We start from the raw sequence: 23,316 nt of genomic DNA on the forward strand, positions 1-23,316 counted from the left end.
AATATGTCCCTCAGAGAAACTACAGTCAATTGTTTAAAATATCATGTAATATTTCGTGCACTGCTGCAGTTTTATGAAACAATATAGGACATGTGGTAATTCCATTCACAGACTAAGACGAGCATAGAAGACAAATACTGGAGTAATGTGAATGTTGTCCATGGTTACATTACCCATCACTTACAAAACTGTTCTTCTATTATTTTTTATGATGCATATTATTTATGCATCTGCATGCAGTTAAACATGCCAGCTACTTTGAAACATGTTCTAAGCAAGTTTAACCATTCAAGGCCTTGAAAACGTAAACCATGAATTAACATGTATCACATTTACGAGACATCACATGATCTGGACATTATGGTTTGAAGTTCCAGACCTTCACCACCTTCACCTCTCTGTCTCTGTCTGTTGGTTTCCTGTGCGTTCACTTACTTACTTACTCTTCCTGTTGCCATGTCCTGCTCATCTGTTCCTCATTTGCATCATCTACCATGAATTTAATGCCTGATGAGGTTTAGACATAAATCTACAGGGCAGAAAAAGAAAAGAAACCCAGTATCAAACAAAACACTGAACATATTTTTATGGAAAAACATGACAGCGAACAACTGGCTGCTAACATCACCAGCAGAAACAGCACAACATGGACATGCCACTGGGGTCCTATTTGACCACCTAACAAATGTTAAGTCCAATTCTTTCATTTCAGTTCCAGTTGGACCCACAAGCACCTCGTCTTTGTGGCTGCTTGCAGTTGTCTGTTGGGTGTTGGTGAGGACTGAAGGGACTGGACCACAACTCAATTCCAGAGATTTGAAAAATGCTGGATACCACACAGAGCTTCAGACAGGAATGTTGATTCCCAGTGAAACCAGCAGTACTAAAGATTTTTTTTTCCATCACAGGGAGACATTTGCTTCTATAAAAATATGAGAAACTGGGGGTGAGGGGAACTTTCTCTGTCTCAGTCAGGCCTGAGTTACACACCTAGAATCAAACTACAGGACTGCTGTCCCACTGTATTTATATAAGACATTTTTGTCTACTGATCACTCAATGTGTTTTTACACTACATATCACATTCACCCATTCACACACAGACAGCAGAGGCTGCTACGCAAGGTGCCAACTGCTCATTAAGAAGGAACTAATCAGTTTCACACACATTCACACCCTGATGGCGCAGCCTTCTGAGGCAATTTGGGGTTCGGGATCTTGCCCAAGGCCACTTGGACATGCAGTGAGGATCTAAGGTTTACAGGACAACCCGCTCTACCTCCTGAGCCACAGCCACCCAGATGAAGGGACCTCCTCCCACAAAACACAGCTCCAGGAGTTGAAATGTGTTGATGACGCAGGGTAATGTTAAAAAAATATACATCTTTTCAAAATCAAAGCACATGAAATAATACATTATAAAACAATAAATAATATCACACTGTGTATTCAGATTATGTCCAGTTCTGTTTTTTTTTTGTCATGATTATTGTTCAAATTATAAAAGATAAAACACAAAGCTTCATGCAGACGTGAACCGACACACACATGTATGATCCCACACTCCATTTTGGGTATTGAGCATTGTTATAGAATGAGTCATTTTGTAAGGTCTAACCCCCACCAACATGGTTCTCATTACCCTCACCATAGCCTTGAGTGTACTGGCATAAACCCCCCTGCTCCTCCCCTTTGGCAACACACACACACACACACACACGAACAGAGAGCGCTGCAGTGTGGATATTTATACTCAGGTCTGTGTTTCCCATTAGGACTGCTCTGCCTCTGTCTCTGCTCCACCATGCAGAGCTCACTGGAGAAAATGGAACTCTGGGTTCAATCACCTCGGTTCCCTGCAGTCCCAGCAGCACTTGTTCTGAAGCACTGATGAGGGAAATCCTCAGCAACATTTATACAATAACAGGGATCTCGTGTGATGTGAGGGATGAAAGCCTGTTGGCCCCTTTTCACCTACTATATAACTTGGTTATTAATAATTATGTCATGGTAGATTCAAAATAATCATAAAACAAAACCTATAAGTTTCATACTTTGACTATGAAGATACACCAGCTGTGTTATGACAGCAAATCATCTGAATCATCTGAAGTGTTTTAATTTTAATCGACTCAATCTACAGTAAATCTAGTCGACTAAAATGGGTTTACACGTTTAATTAAACTGTAATGTTAAAGGTCCAGTGTGTAGGTTTTACTGGCATCAGAGCTGTAGTTGCTGATTGTGAAACCCTTTGCCTTATTCTCTCCTTCCTAGCATGAAGGAGATGGTGGTCACAAAGTGCACGGAAAATGTGAAAGACCCTAAAAAGAGCCAGTGTTTAGTTTGTCCATTCTGGGCTACTGTAGAAACATGGGGGACTCTGTAGAAAAGGACCTGTGGCATCTGAAGATATAAAGGCTCATTCTAAGGTGGCAAAAACATAAAATGCTTTTTTCAGGTGATTGTACACTAATGAAAACATAGTTATGAATATTATATTGTCATTTCAATAAATAGGGCCCCTTTAAATCTAACACACTGGACCTTTAATGTATTATTTAAATGGTTCTCTTGAATTTCCAAACTCATTATGTTGTTTTGGAGGAAACTATCTTTTACGATTAATACGACTAATTTATGATCTGGGATTGGCTGAGTTTTTCATATCAGTACAAGAGAGATGGTTTCTTTTAGATAACACACTGCACGCTCGCTCTGTCCTTCCTACAAGACAAAGAGAAGAGTTCTGATTGGAACTTGTGCCAACTTGTGCCCTGCTCACATTTCATCTCCTTTTTAATTTTGATTTGAGCATACCATCTGGTTCATGCAGAGCAGCAATAAACAGTAGAAACAGATAAAACAGAAGAGTCAGTATCAAGATAGAGATAAAATGCAAAAAGATACTGTGATATACATACATATATTTGTAAGCGGCTGCCTGGACTTACCATACTACACACAGCTTGCAATGTAAAGAAAAAACTGAAGTACAGTAAAAAAAGTACAGACTGAGTACTGAGGATCAGTAAAGTATATGCAACTAGAAAAAACAGTTACTAGTTGCCAGCAACAAGTTTGATAAACTCTCGACTATTTTCAATAAGCAAAGAGCAAAATGGACTATGTTCTTACCTTACATCATGTGTTCCATTGGTACAATGGAGAAACAACCACAGGGAAAATGTAGAAAATCAAAATATAAACTTGGAATCACCGGACATGCTAACTTTTGACAGATATATCACAGACTTACACCTCTTTGTCTCTCTGTCTGTTGCTTTCCTGTACGTTTACATCCACCAGGCATCACAGTGTGTTTTCACCTCAGCAGCATCTCTTTCTTGCTCGGCTGTTCCTTGTTTGCTAATCAGCTACCATGAATTTAATGAATAATGACATGAGAACTCAGTATCAAACAAAACACTGAACATCATTTTATGAAAAACATGACATTGAACAACTGGCTGCTTACATCACCAGCAGAAACAGCACAACGTGGACCACCGGTCCAGTTCTTTCATCTCAGTTCCAGTTTGGCCGACAAGTTCCTCGTCTTTGTGGCTGCTTGTGCTGTGTGTGTGTGTGTGTGTGTGTGTGTGCTGGAGGACTAAACCTGATTAAGATACAAAATGTTGATCAAAACACTAAATCACATGCTCATTGTGAGACACTTATTTGAACACTGTTGAGGTAAACACTAATCATTTCAACACTCATGACACATATCATACCTTATGTTTACTGATGGAATGCTGGCATGTATTGACAGGACACAGTGCACATTTTATTCACTGTTGATTTCTTTAATCATCCCAGGGCTGCTTTACTGCATGCTAGATGATTAAACCTCGAAACATCTATGAAATATGCCAACATAAACTGACTGAACTTTTCTGTTTGGATTATTCCAATAAAGAACATATTGCTGTTTACTGGGAATATTATTTTTGAAAATTAGTGAAAAACATTTGGATTCTAGGGCCTCATAGTTCTGCTCTGTGATTGGTGGTCCTTGTTGAATTTTTGGCCTAATTCAGGTGGTTGTATCTCTGTCATCTCTCTGTGAACTCCCTTTAAAGATATAAAATGTCCTAAATAAGTAAAAATACACTCTGAGTGATATTTAAAATAACCATAATCACATACCTCTAAGAGGGACGGTTCTTTTATTTATTTCTGAGCAGAGGCAGTTATACTGAGGAAAGCTACTCTGTTTGAATAAATATGTTTTGTGGCGTGGATAAAGTGCAGAAGGGAATTTAAACCGAATTAAGAAGAGAAACCGACAACGCCACCCGGGGAGTTTCACCCCGGGAAATAATTTGGGAAAGCACAAAGGCACACAGGTAAGTATACTCTTGACGGCCAAGGGTTTAAGAAAATATACAATTTATTATTTTAAATACTTTAAAATGATCACATTCATAAACACCCATCAAAATAAAGAAAGTCGCTTAAGGGGCTGGAGCTGTGTGGATGGACAAGGCTAGGTGAAAGGGGGGGGGGGGCACCCCAACTTAAATACAAATTCACACCACCTGACATACGTGACCCACACACTCAGTGAAATGAGGAACCCGCTTCCCAGGACACAGCAGGCAGAGGGGGGGTACCACCACCCAGTCACCAGCACCACCACCAGTCTCTAGCAACTAAAAAGAAAGAAACTAATTAATGGGCAAAATTACAATCAAGAAAAAGAAAACATAATCCACAACAGAATCTATACACTAATCAAATCAAATCAGAACAACCAAGAAAAATAATTAGAATACAAAATTAACTAAACACCATTCAACCATATACAGGGGCCAGGCCCTGGTTAAAACACAGGCGCATTTACTAAAGTGGCTCTGGTGCAAAATGCAGATCACGCCAAGCATCCAACCACCAACACGCCGCCGTACACAGCGCAGCGTGGAGACAGCGTCGCAGAAAGAAATAAAGCAACGCAACTGAGGCGACGCTTCAGAGGCAGAGCCTCATCGGAGACAAACAGCGTGGAGACAGAACTTTCACCGGAAACAAAACAGCAGCGACTCCTAAGCAGCTGATCACAGCAACTCCTAATTACAGGGAAAACGCCGTTATTACTTTAAAATACTGCGGTTGCTCGCATGTACTAAAAACACACATACCTGTTTTAGGACACACACTCGCGCAGGAGGAGGGAGGGAGAGAGAGAGACGACACCGGCTGTCGCTGGCATCCACCTGTGACCACACTAGTGTTAGCCATCGGACAGTATCAACAACGCCAAGTTAGAGGGGGGACACTTACCAAATAACCACGCCACTGCACATAAGGGAGCACGGAGCAGCACACAGAGTCACCCTACAATCACACAAATACCATGAGCACGCAGAAAAGTTTAAGCGACCAGTGTGATGAGACAGCGGGTAGCCATACCTGGCAGACCAGGTGACCTTGAGCCCGGAAATGACGCACCAAGGGCAGAGGTGCAAGAGAAAGAGCTGGTGGCAAAGTGCCCCTTTTATACTGGCCCACCTCATAACAGCCACCTGGTGTTAAGTATGGGCAGAGTCACCCAATAACCTAGCACCTCTATACTGCTACATATGCTTCAATGTCTTGTCTCTTTTTTGCTTTAATACAAAATATACTTAAACATATTTATTTAAATAAAATGTGTAATGACAGACTGGATGTATTTAAACTGAACTCTGTGAAACTGGTCTAAAAATAAAAGAGGTATATTGACTTTACAGGGTTCTACCCGTCACGACATCCCTGGTTACTGGGAACCTATAAAGTCTTAATGAATCCACTAAGATATGAACACCAGTCAATTTAAACCAGTAAAACCATGTGGCTCTTCCGTTCATCACTTTGCCTCTCCCCTTGCAGAACCTTAAAGGCATCAAACTGTAGCTTTACTTCTCAGGCCTCTCTTCTCCTCTTCCTCTTATCTGTGGCTCTTTAAGAGACAGTCAAGGTTGAAAACAGACGGCTTCCATTAGGGAATTTCATGCTTGCATAGTTTTATTCACCTCAGCCTCAGACACAGAGAGAACAGGCGCACAAAAATCGATTTTGATTTCCTCAGCGTCGAACAACTGGAGGCAGAATCAAACCTGACTCTCTGACTTATATAAATCTGAATGTGTACATTGTACCGCAGTGTTCCCACTGCTGTTTGTGGCCACTTTCAATAGTGAATGTCAGGAAGATGGATTTTCATGGAAGATTTGAGTTAACTGGAAATGAAAAAGGTTTCAACCTCAATTGTTGCTGGCATACACTGAGGTAAACTGAATGAGAGGATCCTGCATGTTGTGGACTTCAGTTTAAATCTGTTTCATAAATCCTACAGGACTGGATTTGAACGCTGGAGGCAACACAGGAGGAGAAAGTTTTTCAAACTGATAATTCTGGTCGAAACACCATACACTTGCAACATACTGCATGCACCATACAGAAATAGAACCGCTCAGAGCACAACAACAATGCATCTCTGGAGAAGGAAGTACACTTTAAACACTGATGCTATATTTTAGAGAATGGTCAGCAAAGTTACGTGCACACAAGTTGTAAAACAAAAAACTAAGCCTGGTCTTCAATCATCCCAAAAGATCACGTTACCCATCTCATCAAGCTTCAATCAAGCTTCAATGGCTACCTGTAGCAGCATGCAATATATTCCAATCTCTAATGCTGACTACAAAGTAGTCTCCAGTTCTGCACCCACCTACTTGAATGCCCTCATACAGACATATGTTACCTCCTCCAATGAACGACGCCTGGCTCTGCCACACTTTTCTCGTCTGTTGTTCCCCGTTGGTGAACATCCTACCAGTTCCTACCAGATCAGAGGCGTCCCTCTCTACCTTTAAAAACCTCCTGAAGACCTACAGCTCTTCAGAGAGGACCTCCTCTCCAACACTACCAACAGCTGGACATGATAAATCTATCTCCCTCTACGGTCACAGTACTTCTGCTGCACGAACATGTCCTTGTCACACTGTAAAACATGCTGCTGCTCTACACTTGCAGAAAGGTACAGGTTCACACTGAACCTCACTTAAGGGTAAAGGTCATATCAGTGTGTCATATCTGTGTGAAGAGTTGGATGTCATTAGGGTTATTACCTGTTTTCCATAGTTAAAAAGAAATTTAGCGGCACCTAATTAACACAGCATCTCATTTGTTTTATCAGCACACACACAGTCATGTAATTACATCAATTTGTGGTTTCAGGAGGAGTTCCGTGCTGGAGCTGCTTCTTGATAAACAAACAGCCTGGCACAGTGACTGCATGACATCACAGAGTCTTGCCGTTACCATTCTCACTGTAGAGAGCAACCTGGATTTATTAACTCTTACCGTACCATAAGATGCTGAACAGAAGTGCTGGGCGGATGGTTGAACTGTGAACTGAAAAGTGGAGAATTCTATTTGTGCACAGATTCAACACTTTAACACATGATGTGTTATGTTAAGTACGACATGTAAGGAGCGACATGTGGGCCTTATGCACGTAGTCACATACCAGGGGTGCTTGCATCAGGAAGAAGGAGAACTGATTCACATCTTTCAACACCATGTGCGTCATGAACGCAGGTTTCTTTTACGAGCATGTAAGTTCTTTAGAAAGCCGACTTTCTCTCCAGCATAACTGCTAACCGTTCACATGCTGACAGGTTCTGTCAGTAAGAGCTGCCAGCGTCATGACTCATACGGTTTGATAGTGATGTACACACAAACTAATCAGTTTCGCTGGGTTAGGTAATAGAACAGAACATGACACCCAGCTTTAAACAACAACTTACAACCCTGGATGATCCTGAATGTCACTTTGGACAGAACCAGGCAAACCGAGGCTAACTGCCTCCTGCAACTTTGAGCATCTCTTCTTGTGTACTATGCACAGGCAGTGGAATTAGTACCCCATTTTTATCTGAGTGGGGTCAAATTTCTGCCAAAGAAAATAACAAATGCTGCTTTAAATAAACCACACTCTGTGGCTGTGAGAGGAGTCTTGGTTCTGAAGGCGTCTTCAGACACGACAGAAGCGCAGTAATTGAAATTTTCATGAACTGTGGATTCGACTCACTGGTTTCATGAAGACTGAAGAAGAAAGCGACAGAGAGAGAGAGAGAGAGAGAGAGAGAGAGAGAGAGAGAGAGAGAGAAATTGGGCAGATGTGGTGAGTGGAGATTGGGTGGGAGCTGGGAAAGATAATCATACCACCACCCACCCCTCTCTCCCCGCCTCTATCTCCCAAGACACAGTGCCCCTGTGATTGACACTGCGTTTGGAGCTGCTCTCTCTCAAGAGAAAAGCTTAACAGTGCTATCTTTGATAACACCGTCACACACTATCACAAACCTTCATTATGATTCACGCTAAAGAATTGACAACAACTCCTCCGGGGTAGAAATGCTCGGTCTCGCTCTGCTCCCACCATGTTGCAATCTCCAGCACTGGCACAGAAACGAGGCCATACATAGGTTTATGGATTTAGCAGACCTTATCTAAATTGTAATGCAAATGTTATGGCATGTCACCGTTGTCTGTGTGTGTGCGTGGAACCAACAGCTGAAGGAAGGAAAAGAGATAAAATGGGAACAAGTGAAAGGCAGTGATCTGACTTGCACAGCATAGGCAGTGACACTCGTGGGTGTATGAGTGAGAGACAGCTTAAGAAGTGTATAAAACAACACATCAGTCATCCACAGGTGGAGACAGGCAGGTGGAGTTCACAGTGTCAGGCAGCGTGGTGCCAGCTCATTTGGTGAGATGCTGCAGTGAGAGCGGAGCTACAAGGAATGCAGCGCTGCCCTATAGGCAGTCTGCAACTCAACAATGAGGAGTAAAATAGAAATCTTTGGGAAAAACCCCAGAACAGTGGAGGTCCATTTTCCTGAAGCCTGTGGTTCTTATTTATAGCATGTCCTACTCACTGCCAAGAGTACCCACACTGTATTCAAACATTCTCTTTCATATATGAGGAGGTTGTGTGCACATGTAGTGAAAAAACACACTGATAGACTACAGTGGCTATTTGCAGTGATGAGAACCTAAAGCAGGCATGTCCAAAGTCCGGCCTGGGGTCCAATCACGGCCCATGGTGAGATTTCATGCGGCCTGCAGCTTTGTTTTCATAACATATTATTTATGGCCTAGGATTATCAGATACTGTATGGCTGGAAGATTTTGATTTTTTGGTTGACATAATGAAGCATCTGAATGTGCTCAACATTAACCTCTAAGGACATAACTGCTGGTGTTATGTAGCTGTTAATTTGACACAAAATGTTACTTTCTGAATGGTTTTGTTAGACACAAGAGCAAGAGTGATATTTTTGAAACTTAAATAATAATAATTAATATAATTTTAAATGTTCGTATTGGCCCACAGGCATTTTCACATTGTCAGATCTGGTCCTCTTTAAAAGAAGTTTGGACGCCCCTGACATAAGGATCAAAACTATATACTATATACTACAACTGATGTGTTTAACTTTATTGTTGACCATTTCCAAAGAGTAGTATACATATTTAATGTTTTACCACATTTCAAATTTGAAACTTTTAGTGCTGGAAATGAACTCATGTCAAGGTACTTGTTCTTATCTAATTTGATGTTACTTTACTTCTTACTACATTTCAGCAGGCTTACTACATTTCAGCAGGCCACCAATTATTTAAAAATGAACTCACTACACTGTACTACATTTCATTTTATGATGGCTGTGCATGCTGGCAGTATGATAGCAGTCATATGTGGCCTCTTAGCCTTTGCACCTAGCTCAGCCACTCTGCTGCTTTTGCAAACTTCATCATAACTTTCTCTTGTTGGTTGTATTGATTGATTGTATTGAGAAATAAAATACTCTGCATCCTCGCTGGATGACTAATGATAAAACTGCACGCATCACAGCATAATGAGAAAAACACACTTCATGCTATTTGTGTGTAACAGTGTAATAATTAACTAATTTTCTAACCAGATGCTGAAGTTGTGACACGAGGAAAGCGGCATGTGATGCAGATTTTGAAGAAGTGGCTGATGATGTTCATTTTTATGAGTTTCAGCTATGATCTTTGTATTTTTAAAGCATTTTATTAAGTCAGAATATGTTTTTATAACAGCAGTCTGGTAGAGAAACACTTGTCTTGATGTTGTTTCAAAGCCTTCTCCACACTGACAGGTATGTAAAGAAAATGCACCTTCGTGCTACAATAACAAAACTCATGATGACATTGGCAGACATGATTCACTGCGACGGTGTACCTCACTTTGCAGGAAGTGTTTAAGCTAAACTGTCATAGCAGAGGTAAAGCGAGGCTGCTTGTTGCTTTGCATGCTCAGTTTCTTGTGTAAATGAAACCTCCGTCATTGGGCTGAGTCTGAGCACACAGAGGCAGGCTCAAACAGGAGACCTCCTCTGCAGGGAGATCTTTTTTTTCCCCCTCGTAGCTTCGTGCATCGCTGAGGCGATTCAGGTGAAAACAGAAACACGTGGCAGCAGTAGTACACGTCGTGGTTGGAGTAGCAGAGCTTTCCATTATGGCCTAGGGGAGGAAAAACTTGCAAAACGGGTATTGTAGAGTTGGCTATTTAAACTGGACGGTGACGCAACCAATTAGAGAATAGTTCATAAAGTGCACCCTAAGGTGATGCTCACTGGAGCCAGCTGGAGACAACAGGTAGGTCTAAAAATGCCCAGAGGAATAACAGCTGCTGCTGACAGGCAAGAGGCACAGCAGGCAGAAACACAGAACACATGGGAGGTCAGCCTGTGGCCTTCTGCGACCTCAGGGAGAGTCCATTACATGCACTGGTCTAAAACTGAGACCCCTAGCAGACCTTACAGATTAGTTTGACCTGCAATGCCTTCCTGTGTACTCTGCCTTCTTGTTACACGTGACGTGCACGAACACAGATGATTGGAAAGAACCGGGGTCAAGTATGTTGCTGTCTCATCCCTGTTTCGCATCAAAACGATTTCCTTATTACCATCTAATTCCAACTATAAGAGAAGAGGATTTTCTTGATGTGCAGAACTCATTCACTCTGACTGCATTCCTCTGTCCTCCATGTGTATCCCTTACTGTAAACGCTCTGTACCCGGTCATTAAGATAATCACTCGTTATGTGGGTCATGACTTGCTGTCTGTTTTCTTATGCTGAAGAATGCTGCATGTGTTTTGGGGACAGCTGATTCAGCTCATGTAACTAGACACAAAGTGATCTGACGTGATGTTGATTACGGTCATGTTAGAATAACACAGTGATTGCTGGAAAAAGTGAGCGATCATGGAAAAATATGTTGCAGATCTGGAGTCGCAGGAACTACGCTGACGTTATTTATAGCATGGTGTGTGTCCTTAATCATAGTGTTGCATTACAATAAAGCTGGGGAAACTCACATAAACATTAAATGTTTAAATTAAAGCAGTAGAGGATACTGGTGCTCTAAATTTTTTGTTTAGGACAAGCTCAGAAAATGCTGCATCCTACACTTCCCAAAATGCAACTTGGTCACATTTGCTGTTACAGAACAGGTTTAGAGCTTTTTAAAGTTGTGGGTCGAGCTCAGAGCTGAAATTCAGTTTAAAGTTGCGTAAAGCAGCAGCAGCAATGATTCTCTGTTGGTTCATCACTAGGAGTGACCTCTAACATCACATTTCATGCATTGTTAGAAAAATATCAGTTGGAGCCACCTCAGAGAATCTTTGAAGCTTGAACTTATTTAGTCTATCATAGATTTGAAATATCTGCCTCTGTGAGATCATTTCACCAGTGTGAAATCCAAATCACCATCATCTGACCTGTCATCAGCTCTGCATACGGACATTCATTTGTACATTTCCTGTTTTCCTCTTTCATTCTTTTTTCAGATCATATTTCATATTAACCCAATGATTCAAATAGAATAATATAATAAAGCGCAGCAGTTGTACCTCTGCCCACTGAGACCACATAGCGTGTTAGCATAGATACGTTTTGCAGCACAAAACAGGAAAAACAGGCCTACAGTAAAAGCTACTGTTGGAGAAATGTTTGACTTTCTCCACTGTTGCATCTTGATTTTATCTTCAACTGCTCCAGAAGAGTGACATATGTAAAACAATACGCTCTATGTTCATATTCAGATCATACGGCGGAGCCAGATGAGCACTAAAAATCTACAGAGCAGAGCTGCTTATAACTCCATTATGACTTCAGTGAAACTTTGATGTTAAAGGTCTGAATGTTTTTATTAAGAAGTTGGAAGCTTCCCTTTAATGTCAAACAAGCAGATTTCTTCACCACCCTCAGGAAAAAAAAGACATTTTTACAAAAGCTGGATAGTTGCAATGGTGAGATTGTTTTTATTCTCATAAAGCAATCAATGTAGTGTATATATAAGATTCTTTTCTATAAATATAAAGGTTCTCTTCATAGCAAATGCAAAGGAAATTACTTCAAAGCTGTGACTATTGTAGAGCCGTCAACACAATAAAAGGATTATTATGAACCGGAAGCACCGTGTGGAGGAGTATTTGACAAGAACACAAGTCATGATGTGTGTGTGTGTGTGTGTGTGAGTGTGTGTGTGAGAGCCGAGCTGCACTGACAGCAGCCGCTCTGCATTTCAACACAAGGCTTCTTTTCTCCTGCAGTGGAAGACATGCGAGCTGCTGGCTGCTCTTCAGTCCCACAGTGCAGACATGTACGCAGCTACGTTCAGTGGGATCACATTACACATCAACAAAAGACTCCGCAACAATGACTGACACGTTCAACCTCCAGACCGAAGAAAACGTGTCGTGAAAATGAATCGAAAAGATGTTTTGTTACATTTATGATGTGCGAGCGTGACACACAGGCCCCCGCCATCGACTCCAGATATTCCCTCAGTTACAGTGCTGTGTTAAAGTTTGGACACACCTCGAGCTCTTTCATTCTAATCATGTTAGAATATACAAACTTACTGTGCCATGAGGGCTTTCTACATGAATAAAGAATAAAACATAGAACACTGACTGAGAACATGAACTCAACCCTCCTGCTCTCTCAGATAAAGTAAGGGCAGTTTGATCGTCTGTTTTTCTTTTGAAATCTGAACCATCAGTCGATACGCCTCACATTCCTCAACATGCTCACGTCTTCTCAAACTGAACTCACGCAACACCCCAGAATTCACTGGAGCTCTGCTGAGACGACTTCAGCCTGAACACAAGGCCTGAGCTGCATGAGACGAGGAGGTTTGAGCAGTTTAAACTCTGAAGTCAGTTTTCACTATTGATTCATCTAAAGATGATTTGTTTTCCAAAAAATATCAGAAAAATGTCTGTTAAAAAACATCCTAAGGCAAATGTGTTGTCCTGAACTAATTAGTTTGATCTATTACAAATGAGCAACGTAAACCATAAAGACTCAAAGGGTGTCCAGTGACTTTACACAGCACTGTATACAGACAAATGTATAATCTCACACACACACACACACACACACACACACACACACACACACACACACACACACACACACAGGTTTTTCCAGCTCTGTAGCTGAACACACAGCTCACATTAAAGCTGTTTTGAATCACCTTTGAATGAACTCACAAGTATTTTTGCATGTTGAAGGCCATTACAGCACAAATGACTGACATTTTTAACGCCGCAGCAGCAAAAAAAAAAAAAGAAAAAGAAAAAAAAAAGATTTTCTCGTGTGTTTTTTTTCCTTCCTGCTTTACTGCAGATCAAACATCAACACGTAGAGTCTGGACACTGGTCAGTGAACGTCTCATCTGCTTTCATTTTGGTCAAAGTTGTGAAACCGGTGTGCCATATTGAAGTGACTCAACCTGCAACGCACACATGCATTATGTACGACATCACAACTTTAACCAAGTGAAGCCGGCATGGTGGTCACCGTGCTGAATCACCTAATTTAAGCTGTTTCAGACAGGTCTGTAAGTAGACAGGTGGAAAAACACACACTAAAAATACAAACTGCCTGAGAGTAGGTGAACTAAAACATGCAAAAACACTGGTATGGTCCTTTAACCTGACATGATTGTGTGTGCTTTATTTGGAAAGGAATGTTAGAACTGTCAGGGCCTGAGCTACAGGCCACAACCATCTGTCACAATGACTCACATTCACAACCTGTGCACCGTTCGCTTGTCCCAGACTGCTGACATTTCCCTTCAGACAGACGGCAGGCGGGCAACTGCTGCTCGACTGTAGAACAGACACAAACTACAGCTGGTTAATCAGGATAAGAGGGAGCCACGAGGAAGCACTTGGGTTTCACGGGATTCTGCTTAGAATAGAGCCGACACTCAGTGGCAGGTCACTGATCAAAGACACAAACACTCGATGTGAAAATACTCCCAGTGGTTGTCCACAGTAAGTCAGGTCATGAGACCTCGGGATCCTTGACGGTCAGCTGGCTCTCTGTGATGATTAAGTACAATTCCATTATGTCCAAAGTATGAAAAAGTGTCTTTAAAAAAGGAAAACAAAAAAGAGAGAAAATGTTTAAATCTTTAAATACAAATATATACTTACAAAAATCTCACAAATGTATATGTACATTAAAAAAAACAGAGCAAGTGTCTCCTGTTGAAAAATCAAAAGAAAATAACAAAGAGGATTATCATTCAGTTTGTCACTATGCAGTCTGTTTGGGACGGGGTCACACCACATTACACTGTGGTCTCACCTTGTTTACTGTTGGCCAGTCTCGTGTAAAACCTCCTCCAGGAGTTGAGGGTCTTCCCAGACCAGATCCAGAAGCCGGATGTGATACCCACAATGAGAGTCATGAGATACTTTATCATGAATACGGTGAAGTCGGGGCTCATGTTGGGGTGGTTCTGGGCCGGACACGGCACGGCGTACGTCTTACACGTCTGGCTGATCCACGTCCTCTCCCACTGCTCTCTGAAGGCCTGCTCGTAGAAGTAGCAGGCGATGACGATGGTGGCCGGCACGGTGTACAGCACGCTGAAGATCCCTATCCGCACCATCAGCTTCTCCAGCTTCTCCGTCTTGGTGCCGTCGTGCTTCATGATGGTCCGGATGCGAAACAGGGACACGAAACCAGCCAGGAGGAAGGAGGTTCCGATGAACAGGTAGACGAACAGAGGCGCCAGGACGAAGCCTCGCAGGGCGTCCACGCTGTTGATGCCAACGAAGCAGACCCCGCTCAACACGTCTCCGTCCACCTGCCCGACAGCCAGGATGGTAATGGTCTTGATGGCTGGCACGGCCCAGGCCGCCAGGTGAAAGTACTGAGAGTTTGCCTCGATGGCTTCGTGGCCCCATTTCATCCCCGCTGCCAGGAACCAAGTGAGAGCCAGAATGACCCACCAGATTGAGCTGGCCATGCTGAAGAAGTACAGCATCATGAAGAGGATGGTGCAGCCCTCCTTCTTCGTGCCCTGCACCACAGTCCTTATGTCATTGTCAAACCTGTCATTGCAAACCACTTTGTCCTCCAGTAAAAACCCAGCAATATAGGCGATGGACACCATGGTGTAGCAGCCAGAAAGGAAGACAATGGGCCGCTCCGGGTAGCTGAAGCGCTTCATGTCCACCAAGTAGGTCAGCACGGTGAATAAAGTGGAAGCACAGCACAGCACCGACCAGATGCCGATCCATATCCTCGCGAATTTGAGCTCCTCCTCGCTGAAGTACATCATGCCGTGAGACCGTTTCGGCTCGCACGGTGCGCCGCAGTTCTCCTGCCCGAGGAAGCGGTAGTTCAGGTAGGCAGGCACCCTGAGCGAGGTCGGGCACCTGAACTGACCGTTCATGGGGTCAGGGAGCGTGCGCTCGGTGGGATACTGACCGGGTGGCTCGGGCTCGCTGCGGTCCGACATGTTCTGACCCACGCACAGCTCTCCCGCGCCGTGCACCGGGAAGGACTCGCACGCGAGGCTGTCGGGCCACTGGAAGCCGAACTTGTTCATGAGCGCCTCGCAGCCCTGCCGCGCGCGCTCGCACAGAGAGCGGCACGGGGGCAGAGCCTGCTCGAGCACCGTGCACACGGGCGCATACATGGAGCAGAGGAAGAACTTTAAATCCGGAGAGCACTGGACCTTCACCAGCGGGTAGAACTGATGGACCTCGAGCCCCGCGTCCTCCTGGTTGGTGTGACCCAGCAGGTTCGGCATGATAGTCTCGTTGTACGCGATGTCCGTACACAGCGGAATGGAAATGGGCTGACAGAATCCGTGCTCCGGTATAGACATTCCTCGGTCACCGCCGCCGTACTGTCCGTTTACTCGAAAAATTCCCGCGTTTAGGCACAGAACAAAAAACAGTAAGGTGAACGCGGCACGGAGGAGTCTGCGGTGAGCCATGGTGAAGACCGAGCCCGCTGCCGCACTTTCTATTTGTTGCTCAACTAACTTGCGTTACCTCGCCAGGCAACACACTACTTCCTTGAATGCTCTTTGTTGGCGTCCCTCTGCGGGGAAAGCAGCTTCTTCCAGCGGACTCTCGCTCTCCCTTTCCCCCGGTGTCTCACCACCCGGATCTCGTTTGAAAACGTGACCAGAAAAAACAAAAAGAAAACAACGATTCTGTGAACACACGGAGCTGCTCCGGTTTGAAATCCACAAAAAGAGAGCGTAGTCCTCCAGGACAGGGTCTGCTCCTGTCTCCGGTCTCCGGTCTGCCCGACACACCGTCAGTCTGCCGTTCAAACCTGCTCTGCGCTACCTCACGCGCTCCCACTGACGTCAAGAGGACCACGATTCAACAGCGCTTCCGGTCAAAACCTTCGAAATAAAAGTCCATAACGCAGTATTGGTTTGAAATAAGGTTGACAAGTCAAATACTTGTTGGTCAAACTGTATGTATCTTAATTCAGATTGTATTTATACCCACAGTAACATGTGATGCAGCTTGCTTCAGTGTTTTAATGAGTGTCTGTATGCTGTCCTCTTTACAAAGACTCATTTGAAAAAGAGATTTTTAATCTCAGAGGCACAGAAAATACTCCAGAGTGTAGAGTTTTATATAAAAAGTTGTCTTTGCCACAGATTAATATATATATCTGTGGCAAAGACAACTTTTTATATAAAACTCTACACTCTGGAGTATTTTCTGTATACGTTTCACCAGAAAAGGCGTGGCATTAAAAATATCCCTACTAAAATATAAACACAAAATTGTACAGTGTCAATAAACAAATCTTAAACTATAATTACAATCGAAATATTATCAGTTGTATCAGCATCGGTACAACGTTAATTCAGTTTAACTACATCTACACCAACATACTTCCTGTTTGTCTCTGTATAACTTTTATTAGCTTCACAGATCTCTCTCTCTCTCTCTCTCTCTCTCTCTCTCTCTCTCTCTCTCTCTCTCTCTCTCTCTCTCTCTCTCTCTCTCTCTCTCTAGGACCTGACAGATGGAGGGTTAGGGAGGATCTGCATTTTGTCTGTTTGCCTGGATTGCAGAGGTTCATTTCATCTCTGGCATGAATGCAGGATGATCGGCACAGCTGTAAAGCTTCATATGCATTCATATGGATATATATATATATATACTCACAAGTGTTTTTAATGTGTTTTTCCTTCAGTTCTGGTCGGTTATTGGTGTTCATTAATGTTCCGTATGAAGGTCAGTCACAGATTGATTTAAAAATTCTTCAGCGCCTTGCGTCACAGCAGAGATGATTACCATGAAGCTAAGCCTATTTGAATATTAATGAATGAAATGACTACATGTATCCATATAGTGAAGAAGCTACAGAGCCTAACCTAACTGACTTCACTTCTGTTGTCTGGTTCAGTATCAGCGATGTCACTGGTGTTGTTTCCAAACATTTAGCAGCTGAAGAGACAGATATTTTTCTCAGGAGAAGGTGGAGACCAAAACTGACCTAAGAAGAAATGGATATTGGACACAACTCCAAATGAATGACAATGTTAAATACTATACATCTGTGTTGTGTTTACAGCTGGTTTCCACTGCCCACAAACGGCCAAAGCATCAGTGAATGCATTCATTCTCACAGCTTGATTCCACCAGGCAAGGAACTGCAACATCATGTCACAACATCTCTTGTTCCATTCTCCACTTAGCTTCATGCCACCAGGAGTGTTTCAGAAGTAGAGCATATTCCCTGCTAGATTTTGTGAACTTTCTCAGATTTGGTTATTTTCATATTTGTTTCCATCAAAAATAGACCAGCTACATTATTCTCTGCAAAGCAGAGCAAAGAGATGCTTCCGGGATGCTTCTGAAACTCACTGCAGTGTATCTGGTGTAATCACGAGCATAGTCTAAAATGAACACGATCATTAGCCGTGCCAAGTGGAAGCATGCCGTCATATGCTTCTTTTAAAAAATCAGAAGTCTTTTCAAGATTTCCTAACGTTTACATAAAACTCCTTCAATTTAGTCTCTTTTCCTGACGTACTTCAGTGTTTGTCAATGTGCATCTATGTCTAATTATGTTTTAATCATCCCCTTTGAAACAGAAATGGTTCCTCTCCTCACAGGGTTAATCCTCAATGCGAATTTGAATCTCCTCCACTGGAATCAAGTATGCATGATACATTGCTGCTCTGTGCGCAGACAGAATGCAGTTTGAGAGTTGTGTCATTTCCAAGCACCAGTCGAGACATAACTTCCTGTAATCAGCCCTTGCACGAAAAATCTGTTTATCGCTAAGGAGGGAGACATCAGCCGAAGGTGGAAAAATACATACGACCCCTAATGTAGACAAGATGAGAGCGAGGCTTTCCAACTGGCACAGTAGACTGTAGCAGGGGGAGAGAAGCAAGGAGTGTAAAATGCACACTGACATAGGAATGCTAGATTTTCTTCCTTGGGCTGCACAGAGGACAGGAATAAGAACTGCAACCAAACTAGTGAGAATGTGTTGGTCGACTTTTATCTTTAGGCTCTTGACAGTACTATGACTATATACCAGAAAGACCTTGTTGATGTGTGACCTGCACTGATCTTTAGAGTTTATTGACATAATGTGAGACTAAACAGAATGTATAATGCATTTATGTTCTACCATAAAATAACATTTATTTAAATAATTTTGTTTCTATATTGATGTGTAATCAGGTGAATGGTGTCTCTGTCATTTGTACGTCTGTTCTCTCACTATGTAACTTTGTGCTATGGGCAGTACTCGAGTTGAGGGGGGATGGGGGGGGGGGATGGCATCCCCCCTGGGGGAAAAATGGTCAAAATCATCCCTCTTCTAAAATGATCATCCCTTCTTCCATCCCTTATGGCATTTTATCAATGCATGTGAAAATTACTTATATTTAACACTGGAAATAGAATTACCATTCGACATTTAGGGGGGGCTTTATGATAATCAGTCTTTTACCTATGACAGCGGTTTTCAAAGTGTGAGGCGCGCCTCCCTTGGGGGGCGCCAGAGGACTTCAGGGGAGGCACGGCGGGGGAAAAAATAAAAATATATCTTACAAAGATATGTGTCTCATCACTGTGCGATAAAAACTCGGCGAGCTAGCCCCCAAAGAGTAGCAACAAAAATCCACAAAATGACACAGTATGTCTGATCTTTGCTGTTTCGTGTCAAAAGTTCTATTCCAGCGCGAAGAAATGCTGCTAATGTCTCCTGCTATGTCTCTGCTTTAGTTTGAATCAGTCATGAAGCTCCTGGTTGTTACATAAAGACAAAGAGGCTTTGACAGTGAAGTGAGACCTCTTGCTGCGATATACTACCTTTGGGTTTACTTCATTCTGGATCGTCATTGGTGGGTCAAAGGTGAATGTGGGCGGTACTAATAGATTCTCCTGACTCTGATTGGTCGACAGGTGACAGGTGTCAATCATCCACACTCTGTGTTGTTTTAGCCTTAGCAGCACCGCTAGCTGCTACCTGCTGCTTCATATTCTTTAATACCGCTTGTTTCAAACATCGCGTCGTCTTAAAACTCGAAGTCTTCTTTCCTCCTCCTTAAATTGTGTTTTTTTAAGTGAAAATGTTTTAAATGTATTTAAATGTGTTTAAAAACACACAAAGATGTTAAAAACATACACAAAGTTGTGTTTAAAAAAATATTTGAGCACATTCACAAATAAAGATATTTAAAATGTTTTTACAAATATGTTTAAAAAAGATGTGAATGACATGATGTCCATAGTTAAGTGGTTATTGTTTCTTTCCGATAAATAGTATTGTCTTGTGCAGGCCATGCAACTGAGAATGCAAGCTATGAATCAGATGGGATTTAGGATTTGCCATGTTGAGCAAGTCACCCTAAAATTGACTAGAATGCAGGAAATTGCATCTAAGAAATACAAAATTTTCTGGGGGAGGACCCCCAGACCCCCTGCTGGAAAATATGTCACATAAATGAAAAATTTCACCATCCCCCTGGTTTCATTTTACAACTCGACTACTGGCTATGGGTGTGATCACCCGCAAGAAGTACGGAACGCTTTACAGCACTAAGTGATAGGCCGCCAATTATTTGACTGATTTTAGTGAAACTGGATCATATTTTATGGAGTGAAATGTTTTCTGGTTTTCCCTCCCTGCGATTTACAGAGTTAAGTAAAGTAAACGGCTGCTACCTGTAGCTGCTGTTAGCTCATGTTAGCTCTGTTAGTTAGCTGGGCTGTTAGACTGTGAGCTCAGAGAACCAGTGGAGTGTTAGTGTTTGTACTACAGGTGTTTTGGACCACTGGGAAGAGGAGGCAGATGTTGAGCTAATGGGTTTTGTGCCAGAACCGGTGCTAGGCAATCAGGCAATGTAACTGGGCTCTCACTGGTGAAGAAAATATTATTGGAGGAAGCTAAGAAGAGAAAAGAAGAGAATGAGTAAGCAAGAAGCCGCCAGACAAGAGTAAATGTGGGACTGACTTTTAGTGGTCGGTGAGAGCTTGGTGAAATAAAAGACTGAAAGACAGACACTGAGATGGGCTGACTAGTAAGTCATATTAGCTGTCTGCTCTGTCTGCTGTTGTTGACCTTTTTTATTAACAAAGTTGTCGACTCTAGTTTTTGATCATAAGTAATATAATCATTACAATCCATATTTACAAGAGGGCACTAAATCGTAAAGATAATTTCTTCAGGTTTATACTAGAAATCATGTCTGTCTTCACTTCCTCAAATACAGCAGTTTGGCGAGCGGCCTTAATTTGTGGACCCACCCGTCTAGGGTACTGTTTTCACGCCATCAAAGTCGGGTGATGTTGTATGAAGAGCAACAGAAGGACATTAGGATGGATGGGTGGGGTCAAACAAAACACAGGACTTTCACCAATAAGACCTCTATGTCCCTGTGAGGCTGACTAAGATCAACGTTTACTTCTTTTTAACTTATGTAACTTATATTATATTATATATCAGTTATTTTAACTCAAACCACAATCTTTTCCAAAACTTAACCACTGATCAAGCAGTATAAAGTATTCTGTGATTCCTCATGATAAAAGAAGTCATTGTGACTGAACTTTTGAATCCATGCTGTCTAAAAACAGCCTTTCAGCCCTCCGTGTCCCGCTCCAGTTGGGCTGCTGACGTCCATGCCCTACTCACATCGTATGAGATGGATGATAGATGAAACTTGCGAGTATCCATGTAATTAAACGAGTCAAGATGGTTGTATGATTGAAAAGCCGGACATGTGAGGATTAAATTACTGTGCTTTGATCTAACATTTATATGTCACCAGGCTTGAGTTAAGGCGTGCTTCCTTTCACCAACTAAAAGCATTCAGGTTATGTTGTGGCCTGTTAGTAGCTGATAGAGCCGTAAGCCTTAGTAATTAAAATCTGACAGCAAAGCATTTTAGCAGACCTGACACTATCATTATTTACATATATGGAGTGAAGCACGTACAATGATTAGAATCAATCAGTCAGTTCATTTGAATATAAATGTTTTCTTCTGGAACACATCCTGCTTTTAAGTTCATGTCACTGCGTGATGAAAGTTAAGTTGTGGAGGCTTTGAAGTTGCTTGAGTTATAATCACAGTAAATCATGTTTACTTTTATAGTTGTCAGTTATATTACTGTTACATGGTTATGCAGTTCTAAGTGACTGATTGATGGACTGATTTAAAAAGGCCTGCACTGCATTACCCCATAAAAAATTAATAACAACAAAAGGAGATTCCAATCAACCAGTCGCTGGAAGGATGCAGGCTGGAATTGCCTGGAAAGTTTGGAAATAAATCTAAAATACTAGGGTCTCCCATTGAAACGATTATGTTTGTAATAAAAAGGGCAGAAACCTGCAAAAGAACACCAGTATTGTTGTTTTAAATGTTTACATGTACACATGTGTATGACCCCGTAGGAACAAAACATGTTCCAAAAGTAGTGGAAAGTTAAAAACACCCCGTTAATCTGCCTGTGAACAAGGCACGACTCTTGGCCTCCTCTTGTCTCCATGAAAATCATCTATCAGAAATTGGACTAGGAACAGAAGAACAGGAAAGGACAACATTAGATGCTGTAATACAGCCAGAGGCCTTCGACAGAGACAGAGTTAGAGCTCCACAAACACGTCTGAAGCATTAATAAATTTTATTTCAGGTAAAACAACATTAAACAACATTTACAGAAGGACATTACATCTTCCATAATAACATTACATACAGGTCGTAACAAATAATGCAACAGCTATTCTACTGTATACTATATTGTTTCACTTGATGAAGTGACTGACGACACTTCTGTTTTTCCAAACCACTTTGTGAAAATGATGTATTTTCAGTGCAGCATTACAAAAAAGAAAAAGAAAATGCGAAAGAAGCGTCGCTGAAAAAAGTCGCAAACACGGATTTTTATTGTTGCACAGCGAGGATGCACGATGGATCCAACCTACATGTTTTTCCTACCGATACCACCACTTCTGTCCACGTGATAAAGAATGCCAAAAATAGATGCCATATATTTATATTCATCATATATGTATATTCATGTATGATCTCTCTTTGATAGCATTAAGGGGACATTTGCAACCCTGTTTACAAACATAGTGGAAGCATCACTATTTCACTTCATACGAGGTGTGTCGACACCTTATCGATTTCCACCTTTGACATTTTTCTTATTTTTCCTGTCACAGTGCTATATGTGCAATTCCACCTCATCTTTCCTTCTCTGGACTTTATTTGAAATATATGAAGAACATTCAAGTTTGAGCAGAGTGCCTTCAGGAGCTCTGCCCACACAGGACTCAAAAATATAAGTTTCTGTACAAGACTGCAGGCTGCCAAAGCTCCACAGAAGTAAGAGTGTTGAAGTGGGGGGGAACGAAGCAATGTGTGCCACACCAAAAGTGTGCACAACTAGAAACATCCCAAAAATAATTATTCAG

At 42.2% G+C, this 23,316-nt stretch overlaps 2 protein-coding genes and 1 long non-coding RNA gene across 6 annotated transcripts in view; all 3 read right to left on the bottom strand.

Annotated features, from left to right (window-relative positions):
* Positions 1–485: 485 nt before the first annotated feature.
* On the bottom strand, positions 486–16,709 carry fzd1 (frizzled class receptor 1). Of its 2 annotated transcripts, none has more exons than XM_019279269.2 (2): positions 14,690–16,709; positions 486–529 (listed from the first exon to the last, which is right to left on the bottom strand). In XM_019279269.2, exons 1-2 carry the CDS (start codon positions 16,332–16,334, stop codon positions 501–503), a joined length of 1,674 nt encoding a protein of 557 aa, XP_019134814.1. In that variant the 5' UTR covers positions 16,335–16,709; the 3' UTR covers positions 486–500. The 2 variants fall into 2 exon arrangements, with proteins under 2 accessions (XP_019134814.1, XP_010737415.1); XM_010739113.3 differs by lacking the exon at positions 486–529 and adding an exon at positions 12,324–14,470.
* Positions 4,253–5,651, bottom strand: LOC113747441 (uncharacterized). The gene is made up of 3 exons (XR_003463642.1): positions 5,416–5,651; positions 5,287–5,340; positions 4,253–5,219 (listed from the first exon to the last, which is right to left on the bottom strand). It is a non-coding gene; the product is annotated as an uncharacterized LOC113747441 (long non-coding RNA).
* Positions 16,710–22,501: 5,792 nt separating the features above from the next.
* The window catches only part of cdk14 (cyclin dependent kinase 14), a 194,931-nt gene continuing 194,116 nt past the window's right edge, over positions 22,502–23,316 (bottom strand). For all 3 annotated transcript variants that reach the window (XM_019279270.2, XM_019279271.2, XM_010739115.3), the window contains one exon: positions 22,502–23,316. This exon is cut by the window's right edge and continues 3,804 nt beyond it. The gene's annotated coding sequence lies outside the window, so the exon portion shown is untranslated.

This window comes from Larimichthys crocea, chromosome XIII (assembly GCF_000972845.2).
Source record: "Larimichthys crocea isolate SSNF chromosome XIII, L_crocea_2.0, whole genome shotgun sequence".
Lineage (NCBI taxonomy): Eukaryota > Metazoa > Chordata > Actinopteri > Sciaenidae > Larimichthys > Larimichthys crocea.